The sequence below is a fragment of the Gymnoscopelus microlampas genome (assembly GCF_963454915.1).
Source record: "Gymnoscopelus microlampas genome assembly, chromosome: 16".
NCBI classification, from domain to species: domain Eukaryota; kingdom Metazoa; phylum Chordata; class Actinopteri; order Myctophiformes; family Myctophidae; genus Gymnoscopelus; species Gymnoscopelus microlampas.
The window spans coordinates 42902751-42926000 of record NC_139953.1 but is presented as its reverse complement, the minus strand read 5'-3'; the positions used below and the strand labels follow the sequence as shown (position 1 = coordinate 42926000).

Below are 23250 nucleotides of genomic sequence, written 5' to 3'. Positions count from 1 at the left end.
CGCATCTTTTTCTTTATTACTTTTTGTGTTTTTTTTTCTTTTCTCTTGTTTTATAGATTTTTTCCCGGTCCCTCTCGCGGTCCATTTCGGGGCCCTCGCCGCCTTCCAGAATGCGTGACTCTTTGGTGATTGGATGCAGAGGGTGCTAGCTCACAGACGTCGGGTCTGACGGTTCGCCTCCGAGACGACGACGGCGCACAGGAGGGTCACCTCTGGCCTTCCAGCAGGGTCATCACCAAGGTGACGCACAGCAGCCATATATGGGGAAACGTGGGCGGGGCCATGGATCTGCTATCTAAAAGGAAGGAAGGATAAAAGAAAGTGTCATCAACATTCCATCAAAAAGCACAGCAAAACATATCCCCCTTACACCTGCGGTTCCCAACCTTTTCTAGATCACTTGAAAATCCCGAAAGCGTCCTTTGAATTGATGTTATGCAGATCCTGGGTGCGACTTCGTCTCCATGATTGGTGGGGAGCTCTTCACTTCAAGCTCAGCACTCCTCGCCCCTCCAATCACCGTTCTGTCCGTCCCTTTAAAGGCGACCTGGATCCTTCATGCACGGCCGCTGTCAGTTTTGATGCAAGTCTAGAGTAGGCTAGTGGCAGCGCGCCCACCGGAGCAGAGAGTTTCCAAATGTGTCTTTTCACTCCTGTCTATTTGTACAGGTTGCTACTTAACATAACGTGCTAGTTGTGCTTAATCCACGGCAAGTATTGTAGGTACTATTATTATATTTCTTCTTTACTGTGTTAGCACCTCAAAGGGCAGGTTCCAGTGTCTTGTATTTTTGTTGGCACAGGTAAGACTAGAGTAGTCAAGTAGGGTATAGGTTACCTTTATTGCTGTCTTTGGAGTATTAGTTAGATAGCCAGCGTTGGGGGTTCCCTAGTGGTTTAGGAAGCACTGTTTGTTATTATTTAGTTCTTTGATTTGGTTCCTGTCCAGCCCTATTCACATTTTGCACGAGTAGCACCTCCCTGTATACATTCTGCACAAATTGTATGCCACCACGTATTTATCTGTAATAAAACTTAAGCTTTGGCTTTGTCACAGCTTGGCTCTAGGCCGTGACAAACATCGGGGAGGAGACCAGGTTTAAGTTGTAAATCAAATACATATTTATTAAACAAGAACTAATGACAAGAAACTAAGGAGGGATAAACAGAACATGATAAGGATCCTATGGAGTGTGGAGTCAGTAATCAGTAGTGTAGATGTGGATGTGTGAAGCATATGGTGTGGTGCAAGGTGTGTGGATGGAAAGAAAGAATATAATCATAGTAATAAGGGCATGGAGAATAGGGGGTTGGAGCTGGTGGCAACAGGTCTGCTTCTCTCAGCTTCTTCCAGAGACTGGCCAGGGCAGGGCTTTTATAGCCTTCTGGAGGCACCGGGCCCAGGTGCTCTCCAATGACTAATCAGCCCCACCCTGCTTCCCTATAGGGCAACAGTTAATGCAAGCATCACACCCACAACCACCCAGACTAATCTATGGGGCATCACAGCTTGTACCATCTTGTCTTGTTGCGTTCCTACTCCCATAGACCCAGTGGGTCGTAACAGAGTCCCAGAGAGATCAAATGGTATCAAATGGGGGTCCGTGGTCTAATGCATGTCAAACTGGAGGTCCTTGAAAGCAAACAAGGTTGAGAATCACTGTTCTAAAGGATATGAAAAAGGTAGCACGTCTCAAACTTCAAGTCAAAGAGGACAGAATACTCAGCCTGCATGGAATCCAGACTGATTCACTCCGTTCTGGAGGGTTTTTTTTTCTCTCACTTTGCTTGTCAGTCTGGCCATGGTCCTATTTGACTCGTATTTCCAAATGTCACCAATTATGTAGGCAGGTGACTCGAATTTTACATTGGAAGCCATTGGTGCCTGTCCCGCCCCGCGGAAATGGGATCAGTACGAGACGGAGAAGAGAAATGAAAAGAACAAACTAATCTGCAGAAAGGCTACAAAATACTCACAATTCCACTTATTTATTCACCTCACATCCCACAAAAAAAAAAAAAAGGCTTATGTGTTTCGGCAAAGAGCCTGCCTCACAGAAGAGCAAAGGACCTTCCTCAGAGCATTCTGAGGGAGGCTCTTTGCCGAAAAACAGGTAAAAGCATTTGTCTTTGTATAGCAAATAAATAAGTGGGGGGAAATGTCAGTATTTTGTCCTCTTGTGAGTTGAATTTTGAGATGCGCAACCTTTTTCATAGCTTTGCTGTTGAGGCAGAAACCTCTTTTCTCCAATATTTTAACGTTGTGTTTTTTTCGTAAATTAACGCCCTACTTGATCGTACTACAGCGTCATACACAAGCATCAAAAGTAGCAGATCTACAAGCTTGAAACGCGGCGCGAAGCGACGCGTTTCGAGCTTGTAGATCTGCTACTTTTGATGTTTTTCAATTTGAATCATGAAAAGTAACAATTTTGGACATATGAGGTTTCCACCCAACATAGATGATAGCTTTTTTTTTTAATCGTGCCGTTTAAACGTAGGCTGTTTTTTTCCCCTCTAACTTAGAGAAACTAAATTAATTGGAGACAAAGGACTTAAGACTAGGGCTAGTTTTGCTCACTTGACGATTAAAACACACCAGTTATTATGTATTAATATAAAGCATTAGCTACTGTAACTCACATTCTTTGGAGAAAAACAATACATACATTTTACATCCTGCTCTGTCTTCCACAGCAGTTGTTCTCAAGCTTAAAAATGCCAAGGAACCCCCATAACTCTGAGAGCGTTGGTTCCATTTGTACACCTCTCAGAGTTAGCTGTAAAAGTCCATTAAGCATTAATAGTTCACCCAAAACATTTATTTTTTTCCTATCGATTAGTCACCGCATGGAGACTTGAATTTATGGATATTTTTTTGTCTTTGTGTCTCCTACTGGAACCGCTGCCGGTCATCAAATTATTGGCTTAGGAATGCGACAAAAACAAGAAAAATATCCATTAATTCAAGTCTCCATGGGGTGACTAATCGATAGAAAATAAGTCATTTTGGGGGTGAACTATCCCTTTAAGAACCTCGTCATGGAACCCAGTTCCACAGTATTGGTGGAGAAATGACGAAAAATAAATCTCCTGTGCTCAAATATATATATCAGCACATATTGTTTTTGCAAACAAAGATACATCATCCAGCCCCGTGGATGAGCAGTGACAGTTCAAATGATAATCTTTATTAAAATCAGTGTCCTCTTTGTGTCTCCGCCCTCCACAGTTTGATATCTGGCCGCAACGATTCCACAACATCTTCGTTTGACCTCCAGTGAGCACCTGCGTTTGTTTCCGCGACGACGAGCTAAAGATATATAGGTTTAAAGCGCTCTTCGCCTAATTATAGGTCGCTTCTTTTGGGCTTGTTTTCATAGACCTGCTTGTTTACTTGTTTCTCTCACAAAACGTGGCCACACTGCTGACAACCTGCCGCCATCAGCCTGTCAAACTCCAGGTTGTTTTCTTCAAGACCCCGGCGGTCTAATTTCACTGTGTGTTTGCGCCATCAGTGCAATTACAACCCACCCCACCCCCCATTATTTCATGTGATTACAGCCTTGTTACCATGGAGAAGGTTTTGTCTTTTGTTTTTTTGCCTCCCTCCCTCCCTCCGTCCTCCACTAATGGATCTTTTGGTAACACACTAACCATGGGTGAACAACTGTAATGATGTGATTTTCATAATGTGGCTGATGTCGGAGGGGGGCGGGTCCCTGGGTACCTGCAGGATGCTCACTGACGTCATAGAAGGTAGCTTTGTTTCCCTGCCCCCATCCATGTTTTTTTCTACAGACAGGTCTTCAGGTGAATTTGACCCAACGTTAGTGATAGAGGCAGGGGCGCTGGAATGGAAAATGGGGGGACCGCGAGCGAGTGGGTTTGGGTGGGTTTGTTCATTTTCTTATTTTTTTTTTTTTACTTTATTTCGGTTAATTCGGTACAATTAAGTCGCGAGGTGCGGGGGACTGGACTGGACATTTCTTTTAATTTTTTTTCCCCCGACTGGACTGAATTGTGGGGGGGCACACTGTCTTTTAATTAAACAGGCGCCGGCGCCACTGGATAGAGGGTAATAAAAAGTCCCATACTCCCACAATGGCCAGCTGATACAATTTGACTGTGTGCCTTCACTGGACAAGGCTCACATGTCCCAGGAATGGGTGGACCAAAGGGAAATTTCCCAGCTCCATCATGTTTTTTTTTTGGAATATTCTTTTAACAATACCCACATTTTTCACAGATTTTGCTGCTTTTTTTTAGAGAGTCCCCCCATGATCTGTTTTTCTTTTTTTGTGAAATTTCATGCCGAAATATTAAAGAAGAGTACCTCAATTTGTCATGTATTGTTGTACTTGAATATATTTTGATGAGAAATATTTGTTATGGAATTTATTATATCCGGTAAAATATACCCAACGTTAGTGATGATGTGACTATTTTCATCGTTAGTGTTCTAGGGTTAACGGTCGGGTCTATATATACTGTACCATAGCTTAGTTATAAAGTGTCTTTCTTATAAGTTGTTATGCATAATTATAAACATTTATAACGAGTGTTATGAAGCATTATAATGCACTATGTGACTATAATGGGGGAGGGAGGGCAGGATGATGACCTAGGGATCAGAGGGAGGGGAGGGAGGGAGGGAGGGTCTACTCACTGGGCTGGAGGTCTCGACATTCCCCCTCCTCAAGGGTCACGTCATCGATGGCGATGTCCCCTTCAATACCCGGGCCCCGGATGCCTTCCAGTACCACCTAGAGAGAAGAGAGAGAGTCGTTAACCAGTTATATATCGTTGCTGTCGGGCAGAAACCTCTGACTTGTATCTCCATATTTTTACTTTTTGTGTTTTTCTGTAAATTAACTCCCTACTTGATCATACTACGGTGTCATACAAAAGCATCAAAAAGTAGCAGATCTGCAAGCTCAAAATGTTTTGAGCTTGCAGATCTGCTACTTTGGCTATTTTTGAATTTGAATCCTGAAAAAAAAAAACAGTTTTGGACATATATATGATGTTTCCACCCGACAGAGACGATATTTCTAAACCAAATCTCGGCTATTGTTGACTAATGTTTGGTTCAACTTAAACCCTATAAACTTCATATACTTTTTGCCAAATGTTTGCCTGTTGTTGTTTTTTTGTGTGTTTGCCCGGAATAGGGACGCTGGGGTTCATGTGGTTAAAATAAAGTTTGATTGATTTTCCCATAACCCTTACTCATTTTTTTAAATCAAATTATTTCCCAGGTTATACAGCTCATATTTGGGGGAGCGTGCAGACAGGACAAGCCAGTGGTGTGAGGAGGGAGGATTTGGCTGTATAACGATGTAGAAACCATGATTAGGCTGGAGGCAGAGAGAGGGGAGAGAGGGGGGGGCGGGGCGGAGGGAACACTGCTGCGCGTGTGATTGATGAGGTTGAGTCTATTCACGGTACTTCTCCTCCTCCTCCATCTCACCTGGAAGGATGCTGTGGGGTGGATGCTGACTTTGGCCTGCTTCCAGCGGTCACCTTGGTTACCAGTCAGCGACCACGCGGGACCCTCCGAGGTTGTTTGGCCCTTCTGCTTCAGGAAGGCGTTGAGAGTCCCTGTGGCAAGAGAGGATGTTACGTTAGAGACACTCTACCGCTGCAAAGCGTGCGCAAATACAGAGGATGTTTGCATACACACACACAAACATGTTTGTATTACTGAACTAGAGGTTCGGGCAGCGGCCCTCACATCTAGAGTTCCGATCGGCGGCCAATTTCTCATAGAGTTGTAATGTAGGCCTATCAGAGTGCAAAACATGTTCCTGTACAATACACAGGAACAAGTAGCGCCATGACTGTCATGATATGACAGTCATGTTTCAGGGCTTGTACAATTCTAACCCTGACCACTAAACCCAACCTTCCAATGACCTAATCCTTACCCAACCTGAATCTTTTCCTAATTGTAAACATAACCGTAAAACAACCATTTCTCTTCTGAGAACCAGGACAATGGTTCTCACAATGTCTGTTTCTTAAATTCTGCTATTCGATTGTTCAGACGTGACGTTGCGCCCCGCTAGAATAACTTCCGGGTCCAAGTGTTTTAATGTTAATAATAATAATGTTAAATCATAATAATAAATAAATACTTTGTACTTCTATGATATTAGCATTAAGACCCTTATTAACCCTCAATGGTTCATTTCTGAAAAAGGAGGTTATTGTAAAAAGATTTACGGGTTCCAACATGTTGTTTACAATGAAGAGTGGACGGCGCTGGTGCCTTTTGGACCCGGACGTGACATCGGACTACAAAATTACGTCAGACTTAAGAACCGAATAGTTGTGGCGACACTTGGCTCTCACAAGAATAGTAATACATGCACACACACACACACACACACACACACACACACACACACACACACACACACACACACACACACACACACACACACACACACACACACACACACACACACACACACACACACACACACACACACACACACACACACACACACAGCAAACTTAATATTCATCTCTCTCTCTCTGTTCCAAATGTATGAATTCCTCTGCATTCAAGGCAGATCTGGAGCGTTATCAAAAGGTTAAAAGTGGGTCATAATGAATGCATGCATTTATTAATTAAGGGGCTCTGCGAGCAATGATTAATTACTCCTCAGCATTATAATGCAGACATATAATGATGGCTAATGGGGCGATAAGTGATGAGGATGGTGGGCAAATGTAAATACAAGTCAGAGACATTTTTTGGGCCTATTATACATGTCTCTGCCTCAGAGGCATCATTATGCACAAATAGGGTTCCCAAACTTTACAGGCCGTAACCGCCCAAAATAATCATATTTGAACTGGGGACCCCCAACCCTGATAAGCACTTGGAATTGTAGGCATTATATTTAGTTTGACTCCGTTCCACAGATACATTTTGTGAAAATAGCCGCACTGCAAGGCGTTGTGAGCTTGGAGTTTGTTTATTTTCACAATGTTTGCTCATACGTAATATTTGACAATTTGGCTAATTTGGTATTAAAAAGGTCTATAAGTCATTACATTGTCACTTTAGAAACAGTGGCGGGCACAGACATTTTGAGGAGCAGGTGCTCAAGTAAATTATACTTTTTTTTGTTTACTTGGTCTGCTCTTTTTTCCCTCTACACCTATACCTCTTTGCCAAAAATAGCCGATCTACAAGCCCACAACGCCTCGCAGCGCGAGGCGTTGTGAGCTTGTAGATCTGCTATGTTTGGCTAAAGTTCTCCTCAGAAAAGCGATGCTATGTTTCGAGTGGTTATGGTAAAAAGAAAAATCATATGACATAAAGATTTGGCGGACCCCCTGTAGTAACTCTGAGGACCCGACCCCCTGTTGAAGACCCCTGCTGTAAACTGAAAAAAAGGGCACTTCTGGTCAAGAGGGCAAAGGGCAGGTGCTCTAGCACCACCTAGAGTCTATCTGTGCACGTCCCTGTTTAGAAATGTGCGGATACCCTGTTAATACACTTATATTGCATGTTTACTTCTGAGAAAAATGGGTTAAAAAAAAAGAGGATCTAGAAGCTTGCGCCGCATTTTGAGCTTGTAGATCTGCTTAACAAAAATATAATAATCAGCTGGGGACCCCCCAAAATGATTTGGTCCCGACCCCCAGCTTGGGAACCAGTGACATAAAACACTAGAGAGTGGTAAAAAAAAAGTGACCACTTAATCCCGATTTCAAAAATATCTACCAGCTCAAAACGCTTTGCAATGCAATGCGTTGTGAGCTTGTAGATCTGCCACTTTTCGGGGGGAGGCCAGTTTTAAAGTGATTAATGAATGTATGGTTGAGAGTGAAAAGTGAAAGTTGAAAGTGTATCAGTGTCGATCTAAAACTCAGATTATTCTGCAAAAGAAAAAACATTCAGAGGAGATAGGGATATGGAAATATGAATAAAAGAACTGAACGTTGAGGTTTAAACGTGAAAGCTAGGGGGTGGCGAATGCCATCCCCTGGAAACCCAAAATGACGCCCCTGGTTCCTAGCCTTTTCCTTTCACACCCTGCGATGTCCCGTAAGCACAAGGCATGCAGGCTAGGTACTGCATATGGTAATGGCTTAACCCTTTAAGCCCTGAAGAAGCGTCACTTTTTGATTTGAGCTAAAAAGCATTATTTTACACTTTGGCTATTCAAAAATAGCAGATTTACAAGCTCATAGCGCGGCACCGAGTGACGCGCTACGAGCTTGTAGATCTGCTATTTTTGAAAAATCGTGAAAATGTGTGCAAATCTTTTAATATATATATTGTTTTAAAGCGAAACATTTTAACTCGAATCTTTGTTTTCAGGGGTCCCTGGAACATGTATTTTTAGATGGGGGTCCGTGGCCAAATACACGTCATTTTGGGGGTCCTTGACATGGAAAAAAGAACCACTGATATTATGGCGACATAAGTTTTTTCAAAAAAACTGTTGAATCCCCCAGAAGCAAAGATTTGAGTTACAAACGTGCAAATCTCAAGATTAGCAAAAAAAACAACGATTTTTCAAAAATAGCAGATCTACAAGCTCATAGCGCGGCACTCGGTGCCGCGCTATGAGCTTGTATATCTGCTATTTTTGAATAGCCAAAGTGTAAAATCTGTAGTCTAAAAATGCGACACAGACAACCCCCTACAGTATCTTTACAGTTTATAAAATGCAACCGGCAACACTCTGGCTGTGCTTTCAAAGCCGTTTGAAATTCTTTTCGATACGTTCCATTCAAAACCCTTATGGTTTAAGCATTTCAGCTCAGAGCATCAACAGTGATCATTACACAGAACAGAGCGTTGCTTCACCAGGGAGCTCATTGTGAGACACTGCATAGAAAAACTATTCTGAATTCCTCTCTCTCACGCATGGAAAATACTAGACACCACCAAGTTGGTATTCATGTTAACCCTTTAAGACATGAGGCCGATTCTACAAATGTCTTCTAAACCTAGCTGTCTTCTAAACCTGTTTAGTTTTAATCATAATATCAGTGGTTCTCAAACGTTTTCATGTCAAGGACCCCCCAAAAATATATGTATTTTGCCGTGGACCCCCATCTCCAGGGACCTCCCAGAAGCAAAGATTTGAGTTACAAATGTTCCCTTTAAAAAAACATATATATACAAAGATTTGCACAAATGTTCAAGATCTTTCAAAAATAGCAGATCTACAAACTCATAGCATGGCACAGAGTGCTGCGCTATGAGCTTGTAGATCTGCTATTTTTCAATAGCCAAAGTATAAAATAATGGCTAAAGTGGTTAAAATCTATGCTTTCCCGGTTTTAATGGGTTAATGCACATTTACAATCACAGTCTTTCCATGCCAAGGACCCCTGTTGCTTTTCAGGATTCAAATTCAAACAGCAAAAGCAGCAGATCGACAAGCTTGTAGATCTGCTACAATTGATGCTTTTGTGTGACGCTGTAGTATGATCAAGTATAGGGCATTCATTTACGGAAAAACACAAAAAGTTTGAATAATGGAGATAAGAGGTTTCTGCGACAGCAACAATGTATTTATTAATTTGGTTGGTTTGTTTGTTTGTTTATTTATTTATTTTCTCCTCGTTTCCAATTAGACACCTTGGCACCCCGTGGGGACCCCCTGGGGTCCGCCGCACATTGAAAACCATGGCTTCTTTCGATAAAATACCTATAATCCCTATTCACTCTTAAACATAAAGAAATAACACCAGTAGCCTATAATAGCCAGTAACGAACGTTGCGTGGGGAATTAGATTACATTAAATGACTTTAAATTGAAAGAGAAAACATTTTCTGAAATAGATTTTTTTTTTCTTACTTACAAAAGATGAGAAACGTTATAGTGTTAAGTTGAAACCCATAAGTAGGTTAACAAGCGTAACACATTGCCTGGTAGCACAGGAGAGCTGTGTTAAATCCTAGCTAATTTGAAAACAGGACGGGGAAACAGAAAGGCTTTGATCTGACAGCGTTCGGGCAAAAAGAAAGAAGGATTGCATTTTATTGCATTTATTTCAGGTAAAGGAAATGTGGACGGTGACAGAAGAAGATGACATCGTCCCTTATGGACCAGACAGACAGACAGACAGACAGACAGACAGACAGACAGACAGACAGGATCAGTGTCAGACATCAATCACTCATAGTTCTTTTCTTCAGAGCTGTGCATTGTGGTAGAAATTCTGGGATAAGCATTGTTGGGTAAGGTTACTTTTAAAAGAAACTCATTACAGATTACTGCCATCAAAAAGTATTCTGTTACGTTACAGGATTACCGTCTGAGAAAAGTAACTTGTTAGATTACTTTTTGCCTTACCAACGATTACAATGCCTCTGTGAGGAAGTTTGGTAAACATAAAATCAAGAGTGCAGCCTAGCGGAGTGACCGCCAGTGTTGCGTAGCTGTGCTGAGCTTCACCAGGGCTAATTTGCACTGACGTTCTCCTCCTTTCGCCAATACTTCCACGACCATACTACAGTAAATGGCAACCCCTCTGTCTTCTCGCCATGACGCACAGGTGCGACAAACATTGTGTCACAACCAAAAGTGGTGGTGACCCATTGAACAGAATGATTACGCAATCACAGACTGCAAGGCATCAGTCAACGATTTCTGTGTGACATCCGTGCAAGTCTTCGTTGACAGAGAAGAGCTCGTTAATCAGGAAACAGCACAAATGCTTCGGATGGATTTTCCTTTTCCTTTGCAACAGAAAGAACAGGGAAATATAGGTCTTAAATGTACGCCATTATTTTTGAAAAAAAGAAATAATTAAGTCACCACTCAGTCATTGATACAACGGAGCAAAGCTGTGCGATTTCACCACGTGTCAGAAAGGACATTATTTCAAGTATTTTCAAGCTGAGAGATGACAGGGACAAGAACGTTTCTCTCTCTACTGTGTGTCCGTTTGTGTGTGTGTGTGTGTGTGTGTGTGTGTGTGTGTGTGTGTGTGTGTGTGTGTGTGTGTGTGTGTGTGTGTGTGTGTGTGTGTCTGTGTGTGTGTGTGTGTGTGTGTGTGTGTGTGTGTGCGCGCGTGCATGCTTGCGTGCGTGTGTTTAACTGTCAGCGTTACGGCTGTCGTCTTATTAGCACAAACCGCTTGGCATAGTGACCCCCGTGAAGCATTCTCTGGGGGTCCGCGACCACCTGCCTCAAAAAACAGATTTATTTCATTTGATAATGTGCCCATCTCCCGCTGAGCGCAACAAACCTGCTCTTTCAAAGTTTAACTAAGCATATAGGCTAATGTGTATAACACAAAGTCTGCAAATACTTTCAGTGCGTACATCCCCGGGTATATGGACTAGTTTATATCATTCTTGAGAAAGATGACAGGTCCTGAAAAGAAATGGTTTTGGACAGTGACGATATTGTCTCTGTCGACGATATTGTCCAAAACTGTTAGCCTACTTTTCTAGATTCAAATTCCTTAAGTATCAAAAGTAGCAGATCTACAAGCTCGAGCTTGTGGATCTGCTACTTTTGATACTTTTACTTTTGATACTTTTGTGTGACGTAACGTTGTAGTATGATGAAGTAGGGCGTTAATTTACAAAAGAAAACACACACAAAGTTAGAATATGGAGATAAAAGGTTTCTGCCCGACAGCAACGATATACTAAATCCTATCCACAACACATTGAGTGTCTCGTTATAACCTTTTTCTTTCACTGAACCAGGCCTAAATTGTCTACAGTATATAATTTGCATGCTCACACAGTTTTTCCAATGTGCTTAAAAGGCATAATCACTGTTGGGACTATTATTTTCTAATTGCTTTATTAAATAAAGGGACAGCTTTTGCAGAGTTTCATCTAATTGCCTTATTAAATAAAAGGACAACTTTGCCGAGTTTTAATCTAATCGCTTTATTAACTAAAGGGCAACTTTGAGTTTTGAACCTGAATTCCGTCGTCGTTTTACTGCGAGGACGAGGTAATGTGACGTAAGACTTCACAATGCATTCCGTGCCAGCTCCATGGTCTGCTTTGGCTTCTACTATAGCAGTGCTTTTGAGAATGCCAAGTTATAAAACAAGCAATTCCTTGTAATTTCCAGCATTGAGAATTATCTGTTGCCCTGTATTGAATTTATAGGCTTCATCGTATGACGATAAAAAATAGCCAATCTACAAGCTCACAGCGCACCACGTATGCAATGCGCCGTGAGCTTGCAGATGTGCTATTTGGCCGCAACAGAGAGAGAGAAAGAGAGCATTGATTGTTAAGAATACTGTCAAGTACAGAATCAATGTTTTGAATCCTGTTTGTTGGGTTTGTACGACAAAGTATAAAATAGGGCTTAACCCATTAAGACCTGGAACTGTGTCATTTTTAGATTTGAGCTAAAAAGCATTATTTTACACTTCGGGCTATTCAAAAATAGCAGATATACAAGCTCATAGCGTGGCACCGAGTGCCGCGCTATGAGCTTGTAGATCTGCTATTTTTGAAAATTCTTGAAAATGTGCGCAAATCTTTGAATATATATATTTTTAAAGCGAAATATTTGCTTCTGGGGGGTCCCTGGAACAAAATATGTTGATGGGGGTCCGCGGCCAAATACATTCATTCATTTTAGGGGTCCTTGACATGAAAAAGATTGAGCACCACTGATATAGAAACATGCGTTTTTCAGAAAACTGTTGAGATTTAGGAGACATGTAGAATCGGCTTCAGGTCTCAATGGTTAATCAGACAAGAAGGTTTCACGTTTCACGTCGATTCGTAGATTTTTACTAGCCTGCAGAAAGAGTTAAGACATCGGGTGACGGTAGGCCGAAGGTCCAAGGTCCTGAGTTCAACAGAGGCATATAGGAAGGAACAACACCTGTCTGCTGGTGAATCGCCGCCTACGGCAGCAAGCGAGGAGGCGAGGATAGCGAGCCACGACGACTGCCGCATCGTTTTTGATGCATCCTCCGCTCAGCAAGGTGCCTCATTACTGGTTCAGTACACAGGCCAATACCAATGGATCTCTATGAGAGAGAGAGGGAATAAGGAACACGCCTGATTCCCCCCCCCCCCCCCCCCACATCTCTCCCCTCACGACAGCACAATCTCCAGCGAAAGATGAGCACTCGAACGGAACATGACCCGCGGTTTCATCTCCCTGTCGGAGTGTTTAGCACGTGGGAGGAAAAAACTTGCTGAGCTGGCTTTGCCTTGACGTTCCCTTTGAACAAAATTGCGTTTTCGGGATTGGTTGTGTCAGTGTCACCGCATCCTCAGCAAAGTCATACGCTATAAATGCTCACGACAACATGTAGCGGTGACATTTGTGAAAAAAAAAAGAAAAAGAGGTGGATACAGAAAATTGGTGGAATATAGCAAGCGGATACCTTTTGATTGTACACTACCTCAGGGGAGGGGGGGAGAGAACTTCAAGGCCGCCTAGCTGGCGAAGAGGACAACTCCATTGCCAGGTTCTCCTAACAGACTGGCTTTGTGTGAATTGCCGCGGTGCTGCGGGACTTAATCCTGTAAACAAATGTGACACGGGCTCCAAAGGCAAACTTTGAAGTGTGCTCGGCTAATTAAGTGTGACCTTGTCGCAGGTAGGCCTTGGTGACAGAAGAGTCCCTTTGAGCCTGTGCCACCGCACTCATCAGAGAGGAGAAGGAGAGGAGGGGAGGAGGGGGGGGCCCTTATCAAGCTCGATGGAGGGCCCTCAGCGGAGAGGGGCCAACCTGGCTGTGACTCACCTCAAACGGGGAACAGTCCCGCAGGGGCCGCAAGCAAACTCCCGGCTTTTGTAAATACAGTGGTTCTCAAATGTTTTAATTTCAAGGTCCTCGCTTTATAAGGGAAAGGCCCGCTCAACTCGAAGACAGTCTTGAGAAGGTCTTGAATAAACTCGGTGCAGATTCTGCTAATACATAAAGGGAAGAAACAATCCACACTCTCTGTGAAGCACATGTCAGCAAGTAAATATTTGACTTAGTTATAAAAGGGTTATAAAAGTTATGTTTAGATTACTTTCTCTATTTTGTCCCTCTTGTTTTTATTTTGTTGCTATATTTTAATCTGATATTCATTTTAATTGATAATGATTCGAAAGTGCAAAAAATGTTTCTGTTCTTATTAACAACCCATTAAGACCTGAAGCCGATTTCTACAAAATGTCTTCTAAATTCCAACAGTTTTCTGAAATACCTATGTTTCTATATCAGTGGTGCTCAAACTTTTTCATGTCAAGGACCCCCAAAATGATATGTATTTGACCCCCATCTAAAATATGTTGTGCCAGGGACCCCCAGAAGCAAAGATTTGAGTAAAAAAATGTCTCTTTAAAAGAATATAAAAATATTAATTTGCACACATTTTCTCGACTTTTCAAAAATAGCAGATCTACAAGCTCGTAGCTTGTATATCTGCTATTTTTGAATAGCCACAGTTTAAAATAATGCTTTTTAGCTCAAATGAAAATGTGACACAGATGCTTCTTCAGGTCTTAATGGGTTAACATATTCAAAATAAACATGACTAAACTAAACTAAACTAAATATGTAGAAGTCTTGGGAGTCTTGTTTAATTAACACCTGTGGCCTGTACAGGCCTGTGTGCCAAAACACGTCTGCTCGTTTGGTTGATCATCATTATTAAAAAAAGACTACAAAGAGCGCGGATTGTTTCTTCCCTTGAAGGACCCCCATAACTCTGAGTGTACAAATGGGGAAAAAATGGACCCGGAGTTACAGACCTGAATGGGTCCATTTGGAACCCCCGAGGGTCCCTGGTACCCTATACTTTGAGAGTCACTGCCTTAGGACTAAATACATGAAATGCATTCATGCTTACGCGCTATTCCACACAGCGTGGTTTGCATCTGTATTATAATTAAGAACAAAAATAGCAATACATAAGCCACGAGGAGGTCAAGAGCAATAAAACCTAATCAGGAAGACTTAAATTGACGAGGAGCCGTAATGGAGCGCTTAAGTGTAACGTTCACTAATCACTGGATCTAAAACGGATACTTCCGGTCCTTGATTAGAATTGGCTGAGTGCCGTTGTAAAATACTCAATAAAAGTGGTGCATTTATATAGTGCTTTTACAATGTGCTTTACATTCACACACACATTCTCTCGCACGCACGCACGCACGCACGCACGCACACACACACACACACACACACACACACACACACACACACACACACACACACACACACACACACACACACACACACACACACACACACACACACACACACACACACACACACACCCCGACGGTAGAGGAAACTGCACGGCCAACCTCATCAGGAGCAGTGTCTTGCTCAAGGACACTTCGACACTAACCCAGAGGGCGTGCCTGCCTGGGATCAAACCGGAAACCTTCCCAGTCCCAATAAACACCCCAGCTGTGTATGTATCAATGTCACTCTTTGGTTCTCAAAGTGGGGTCCGGGGACCCCCAGGGGTCCCTTAGGGGGTTCCAGGTGGTCCCCAGCAAAAGTAGTTAATGTAGCATCATAATCATGTTAACTTCTTTATCAATTTATACGTTGGCTATTCAAAAATAGCAGATCTACAAGCTCACAGCGCATCACTTTGTGCCGCACTGCAAGCTTCTAGATCTGCTATTTTATATTTTATTTTTTAATATAAAAAAGTGAGGGTTTGCGGTCAAATATATATCAATTTGGGGGTCCTTGACATTAAAAAGTTTGAGAAACACTGTTTTACAACAAATGCATTCAACAAGCACCAATACCATGTTGGTACCTTCCATGCAGCACAGCAACTTCCTTGTTCGCCCAGGCAGTCGCAATTGTTATTAAAAAACGTTTTAATCTCTTTACGTCTATGCTTTTCACGAAGGCATATTTGGTAACCGTTTGAGAAAAAACAAGATATGACACAGTCACATTATACCAGGTTGCTCTTTCCAGCGTCCCCGCACGGAAGCAAATGGACCCGTGGTCCCGTACCCTTTCGCTCGCGGACTAACAAAAACAGCCAAAATGGCAGTAAATAGTAAATAGTTTATGAACGGAGCTAAATCATTTTGTGTGCCTCAGTTTGGTGCCTACGACCACACTTTTTTTTTAAATAGTTCGTTTGGCGACCATAGAGATACATACTGTGGCCGAACACAGTATTGTGGGTCGTCTTTAGATCCCATATTCTGAGAGGACATTGAACCCTCATTGGATAAATGACCAGCCATTGAGGAAAAAGTCACGCAAAAGCACAAGCCAATGATGAAAAAGTGACTACAAGTGAGTGTAGATATAGACCAGGTTTGGCAACCTGGTAAAAAAAAAAGCAATGAGCCATGCAAAGGCACTCCTCTCTCCTCTCCGCGTTGCACCTCGCTCGCTATATGCCTCCTAGCCGCTCTAAACCCCACTGTAAAGCGCCGGGTCTCTCGGGGCGTGTTACCTTTGATATCAAAACGCTCTGAAATCTCAACACAAACCCCATACATTCCTTTAACTGACAAGAGGAGCCGAATTCCTCGCAGACCCAGGGAGAGGTGCCGATGCTAAATGAGGCGTCGGGCCTCTCGTGGATCTGAGCCGGGCTTCAAGCCCTTGACATTTAGCCCATTCATCATAACATGCCAACATCTCCGGGCCCGGGCTCCACCACAGACAGGGGGGGAGGGTGGGGGGGGGGGGCTTGGATGGTGAAGGAGGAAAGGGAGAGAGGGAGGGAAGGGTGGCTGGCGATCAATCTGTGCAAATTGGAAATGTCATGGCCTGCTCAACCTCGGCAGGGAGGCTGGAGGAGGAGCTGCTCCCCGGGCGGAGGAGGAGGAGAGGAGAAGCCCACAACACACTTTTCCTTATCCTCCTCACATCCCTCACCTCCACCTTCTGCTCGTCCTTCTGCCACGTTCACCCCCCCCCCCCCCCCCCCCCCCTCCCAGGTTCAAAGTGGTTAAGACAGAGTCGACATTGACATATTATAATGATGGAAATATGGGATATATGATCATGGGATATATCGTATATCGGGTGGAAACCTCATATGTCCAAAACTATGAATTTTCAGGAATTGAATTCACAGCAGGTCGACGAGCTCAAAACGTGTCGTTTCGCGCCGCGTTCCCAGCTCGCATGTCTGCTACTTTTGATGTTGCGTGACGCTGTAGTATGATCAAGTATAGGAGCAGGTTGGTGCCTTGCATGGTTTCCTCCGCCATCGATGTGTGAATGTGTGTGTGAATGGGTGAATGTAATGCGCAATCTATGTAAAGCGCTTTGGATAAAAGCTCTATATAAATGCACCATTTACCATTTGTGCCTCCATGTACCACTGTACCAAACACATTCTGTGTGAACGTACTGTGCCTCCATGGCAGCAGTACCACTGTCCCATACACTATGATAACGCACTGTGTGCCTCCATGGCAGCAGTGCCACTGTACCCAACGCTGTGATCAAGCAAGACTGACGGGCCAGCCAGGGGGGAGTGCTGCCTGCTGGACCACTGTACCAAACACCTTCTAAAACCCAGTACCACTGTACCAAACACCTTCTAAAACCCAGTACCACTGTAAACGCTGTGATCAAGCGAGACGACCGGCCCAAGCAGGGGGGAGTGCTGGCTGCATGGGGAGTCGCTTCTCTTAACAGTCTCTCTCTACGCTCGCCAAAGCTGGCTGTCCAACCTCGTTTTCAAAAGCGAGGCCGCTTTGACTTTAACCGACACCGGGGGAGGCATGTGCAGCATGTGTGTGTGTGTGTGTTGTACACGTACACACGGATGCAGGCACATATGCAAGGACAAGCTTAGCACACACACACACAGACACACGCACGCGCATCATTATCCGTTATGCAGGTGCAGAATGCAACAAGGCAGCGTTTTTCAAAGCATTGTTTTCTAATCCACTACATTAAAAACACTACAACAGGTTTACCAGCTTCCATCTTTTCTCTCTCTCTAGTCCTCTACAGTGGTTAATGATAAGAGAAGAGGCTGACACTGAGAGATAACCACGGCTGTATGGGCCTGCTGTTTCTGTACTAGAGATCCAATCTGGTTCCCCGGGTTCTCACACACACACACACACACACACACACACACACACACACACACACACACACACACACACACACACACACACACACACACACACACACACGTTTGTATTACTAGGTGAAAATAACCAAAAGATAGTAGAAAAATACAATGGGCCCTATTTTCCTATTTATTTTTAAAAAACATTTTCAAATAGTTCAAATAGCCAATCTACAAGATGTAGATCGGCTAGTTAGAAAAATTTTTAATTTTAAAAATAGTTAAAAAAATGGCAAAGACGTTTAGGGATAATGGGTAAGGCACCGGCGAAAATAGGTCACTGGCATAACTATAGGGGGTGCAGTCGCACCTGTGATGTGTTGAACATGCTTTGTCTATTTCTCGTCGCCTTCTGTCTCTCTCGCTCGTTCCCACTCTCCCACAAATGCACGCGCTGTTAAGTTACACCTTATTTCCTGTTAATAATAACCTGTGTGAAATGTGGTGAATAGGCTCTATGCACAGCAGCCATTTTGGACAGAAATTGGGCCCCTTCCTTACTTCCTTCACAGGTGTTACTAATGATACTAATGAAGGCTCTGTTCCATTTAGTGTAGCATAGTGGTTCTCAAACCTTTTAATTTCAAGGACCCCCATAACTCTCAGAGTTGCACCCTCTCAAGGAACCATGAGGGTCCCTGGACCACACTTTGAGACCCACTAGTATTTCTAGTGAGCCAACATGCACAATATCAGCACCCTGACTCTGTTAGACCAGAATGGAACAGAGCCTTCATTAGTATCATTGGTAACACCTGTGAAGGAAGTCAGAAGAGACCCAATTTTTCTCCAAAATGGCTGCTGTGCATAGAGCCAATTGGGAGATAAAGGGGAGACACTTTATTGTGAAGGGACGAGCGGAGGAAGAGAGGTGTTGTCGCTGCAAGGTTGTTGGCGGTCGAGATGGCAGAGCGTGGAACTGAACTGTCAAAAAGAGTTAAAATACGCCACAGACACTTACGAACGGGGGGGCGATGCACAAGAAAGACGTTAATCATAAAGGTGGACCGTGGACATTAACCTTACCACTTTAACTGAAAAGCTCTATGAGGAGACTGTACAAGATCTCCATAAATGCCTAAATCGACTTTCCCGAAGCTGTCCCAACCGCAGATGCACGCACCCACCATTTATTACAGTACAACCTGTGAGTAGCCTAAATTTAGATTTATTGCCTGAGTAACATTATGAAGGATTATTCTGATGTGTCCACTTTTGTGGAGTGCCCTGCGATTGTTCATTAATCAGAATAAAATGTGTTCTCATAAACTGAACGATGCATTACTGAGAAATCATTCCGCGCGCAGCACATGCACACAATGCGCAAACTGTAATGCAGCCAATGATTCCATTTGTGCAAGTATATTGCATTTATTTTCCATCCAAAATATAACGCTGTGTGTTAAGGCTAGCGTGCACTGGGGGACATTATTTTGGCGCGCGCGCACACACACACACACACACACACACACACACACACACACACACACACACACACACACACACACACACACACACACACACACACACACACACACACACACACACACACACACACACACACACACACACACACACACACACACACACAGCATCTAGCCCAAGCATTAGTGCCTGTGGCTAAGTGTCTTGGGTTAGACACAGTCTCTCATGTCTGCCCATCTCTTCCAATGCTCCAGGGAGAGTCTGTAATTCATTCCATTAACATTTTAAAAAGGGTCCATTATCTAATAAGATATTTTAAGATATCTGTTAGAACTTCCATTTCTGCTCAGCAGATATAGGCTTCGACACATTTCTGTTTTCTCAGTACAGGAGTTATTTCCCCCAAAACTTCTTCAGCTCGAGACCTAAAAGAGAAAGTTGATGTCTCTCAGGGACACAAACTTAATACAATCTATCATGAAATAATCATTATTAAAGTGGGGTTAAAGTCTCCATCTGCAATATCTTCAACTGGTTTGGCCGTATGTAGAACAGCAACTTTTGAATAATACCTTAAACATCATGATTCTACATATTTTGCTAATTGTTCACTTTAGGCTCCTTTCATGCTGTTTCACCAATCACAGATTAGGGGTGGCAGTGGCTCAGGCCGTAGAGCGGCTCCCAGTTCGATCCCGGGCTCCCCCAGAGTTAGTGTCGAAGTGTCCTTGAGCAAGACGTGGTTTCCTCTAGCTCTGAATCATAGCCTAGAGTGAACCGGGTCCTCTTAAGGCTATGGTACCGATGAGCCAATGCAGCCGACCCACAGGGTACATAACGTGTCGAGTGAAAATAAGAGATACACTTTCACTTCTCACCAAAACAAGGACGGTTTTATGGAGTTGAAAGCCAACTCTACTAGGTGGGAACACTCTGAGCCACCCCACTCACGTCTAAAATACACTTTTTGGCCAAAATGTAAAATATTCCACCGGACGGAAACACTACTTCTTTGCTTTTTTTTATCTTCGGCAGCGCCATCACGGTGCCAACTCACTACTGCCACACAGGTCAGAGGACCGCATTACACCTTGAGATAACGTATCATTGGATGTTATTCTGCGCTGCAACGTTAGAGTCGATGTTCCGTAAAAAACATCTCTGAACCAGGAAGTGTCTCTCCGTCCGGTGGAATATTTTACATTTTGGCCAAAAAGTGCATTTTAGACGTGAGGGGGGTGGCTCAGAGTGTTCCCACTTAGTAGAGTTGGCTTTCAACTCCATAAAACCGTCTTTTTTTTTTGGTGAGTAGCGAAAGTGTATTTCTTATTTTCACTCCCGACGACACGTTATGTACCCTGTGGTGCGGCTGCATTGGCTCGTCGGTACCATAGCCTTAAGGGGACACGGTCCACTCTAGGCTATGATTCGGAGCTAGGTTTCCTCTGCTATTGGTGTGTGAATGTGTGTGTGAATGGGCGAATGTAATGCACAATCATTGTAAAGCGCCTTGGATAAAGACGCTATATAAATGCACCATTTACCATTTTATTTAGGACTTGCCAGGCCTGACAAAATGTATCATTCATGACATTTTATTTTTGCTTTATTTCCATCCAAACTGATGTTTGGGAACCACTGAACTTAAGCGACTGCCCTAGGGGACAGAGACCGTATATATATATATATATCAGCTCCTCCACCACTCATCATCAGAGCTGATGCTTTCCAGGCGGCTAGACGGAAGCATTTAGAATATCGCAAGCCAGCCAAACAAGTCTTGTTGTCTTGAGAGACTATAGCAGTGGCACAGCGAGAGGCGGCTACGAGAATGCTACGAGATCGTTGCTGTCGGGCAGAAACCTTGTATCTCCATATTTTAACTTTTTGTGTTTTTTTTTTGTAAATTAACGCCCTACTTGATCACACCACAGCGTCACACAAAAAGTATTAAAAGTAGCAGATCTGCAAGCTCGAAACGCGGCGCGAAGCGACGCGTTTCGAGCTTGTAGATCTGCTACTTTTGATGCTTTTGAAATTGAATCCGGAAAAGTAACAGCTTTGGACATATGAGGTTTCCACCCGACAGAAAAGACGATATCGTTGCTGGCGGGTGGAACCATTGTATGTTCAAAACCGTTTCCCTTTGTGATTATTATTTTGAAAAAAGATTTTAAAACAACTACCTACAATCTAGTGTCGCAACGCGTCAAACTTGTAGATCGGCGATTTTTTCACAATATTTTCACTACTTTTGCGTGACACGATTTAGAAAATGTTGCTTGTAAATCTTCAATTTTCAAACATTTCAAAACGTTTTACTTTTGGTGCTTTAAGTACATTTTGATGCCGATACGTTTGTACTTGTACTCGAGTAACGTCTAGTTGAAATATTGGAGATATGAGGTTTTATTTCTTGACAGCCGTACGACATTAGCAGCAGCAGAAAGAAAGTCTCTTCAGAGGCACATGGGGGAAGAGAGCTGTTACTCGCCTTCAAAAGCTTTTTGGACAAACTTGCTCCAGAAAGACTGGTTTCTCTTTTTCCCAGACAAGAAGCCCGAGAGGGGGGGAAAAAAAGATGAGCTTTGTTCCAAAATAACTGTCAGTGTGCTGCTGTACTCTTAGCTAGGGGGAATCAGATTTTTCCTTTGCTTAAATAGAATAAAAAAAGTCTTCTTCCTCTTTCCCCCAGATGACCAGACTGACTCTCTAGTTGACAGCTTCTACTACGGGTAAACTCACCAAGAAAATGTGCTGCCATAAATATACAGGTCACGAACGAAAACCTGATTCTTTTTGACAGTTTGTCATCTCTAAATTACTCTCTCATTTTAATGCTTCAGTGTTGGCGCCAGCGGTGTAAAGTAACTAAGTACGTGTACTCAAGAGTATATGTGCTTCCATACAATTTTGAGGTATCTTTCCTCAGTATTTACAATTTTCAATACTTTTACTTCTACCGCACTACAGTACATCTCAGAGGAAAATATTGTACTTTTACACCACTACTAAGTATATGAAAACTATAGTTACAAGTTACTTTGCAGATATAAATTATTATATTATAAAACGTACACTTTAGCCATATTTTATTCCTAGGCTATTTGAAAATGGCCGATCCACAAGCTCACAACGCGTCACATCACAACGCGCTGTGAGCTCATAAATCTGCTATTTTCAAACATTTTAGTACTTTTACTTTTGGTAGTTTAAGTTTATTTTAATGCCAATACGTACTTGTACTCGGGTAACGTTTTGAACACAGGGCCTTTTACTTGTAACAGAGCTGTGGTATTGCTACTTTCACTTAAGTAAAATATCTGAGCACTTCTGGTCACGAACGTGATTCTTGTGACAGTTCTTATCTCTAAATGACTTCCCGTTTTAACATTTCAGTGTTGTGCGCGTCGTCGCTCAGACTGACACCTTCCGTTGATCACACAGATGGCGGCCTGACAGATTCTTTATTAGGAGACGTCATAGACGAGCAGATATGACACGATAAGACAATGCAGTCCATTTCAGTCTCTCACAATCATTTAAATGAGAACAGATTAATTTTTTTGTGTCGTGTCGTACGAAAATAAATTCTGATTATGTAGGTAGTGAATGACATTTAATATTTTATAACAACCATCCTCATTCATTCATTCATTCAGAATGTGTTCATTATCTTCACACAATTGCTCACGAAAAGAGCACATTTTAGTTGATGGATATACGGTAATAATAACTAATAATATCTCTGCTGTCCGGCAGAAACT

General features: G+C 42.9%; 1 protein-coding gene across 1 annotated transcript in view; it reads right to left on the bottom strand.

Moving 5' to 3' along the window:
• Positions 1–206: 206 nt before the first annotated feature.
• The window catches only part of LOC311062689 (MAM domain-containing glycosylphosphatidylinositol anchor protein 2), a gene marked incomplete at both ends in the record, with an annotated part of 584351 nt that continues 561307 nt past the window's right edge, over positions 207–23250 (bottom strand). Inside the window, 3 exon segments of the mRNA XM_084081896.1 lie at positions 207–291; positions 4666–4766; positions 5474–5604. Coding sequence (XP_083938022.1) covers positions 207–291; positions 4666–4766; positions 5474–5604 — 317 coding nt within the window.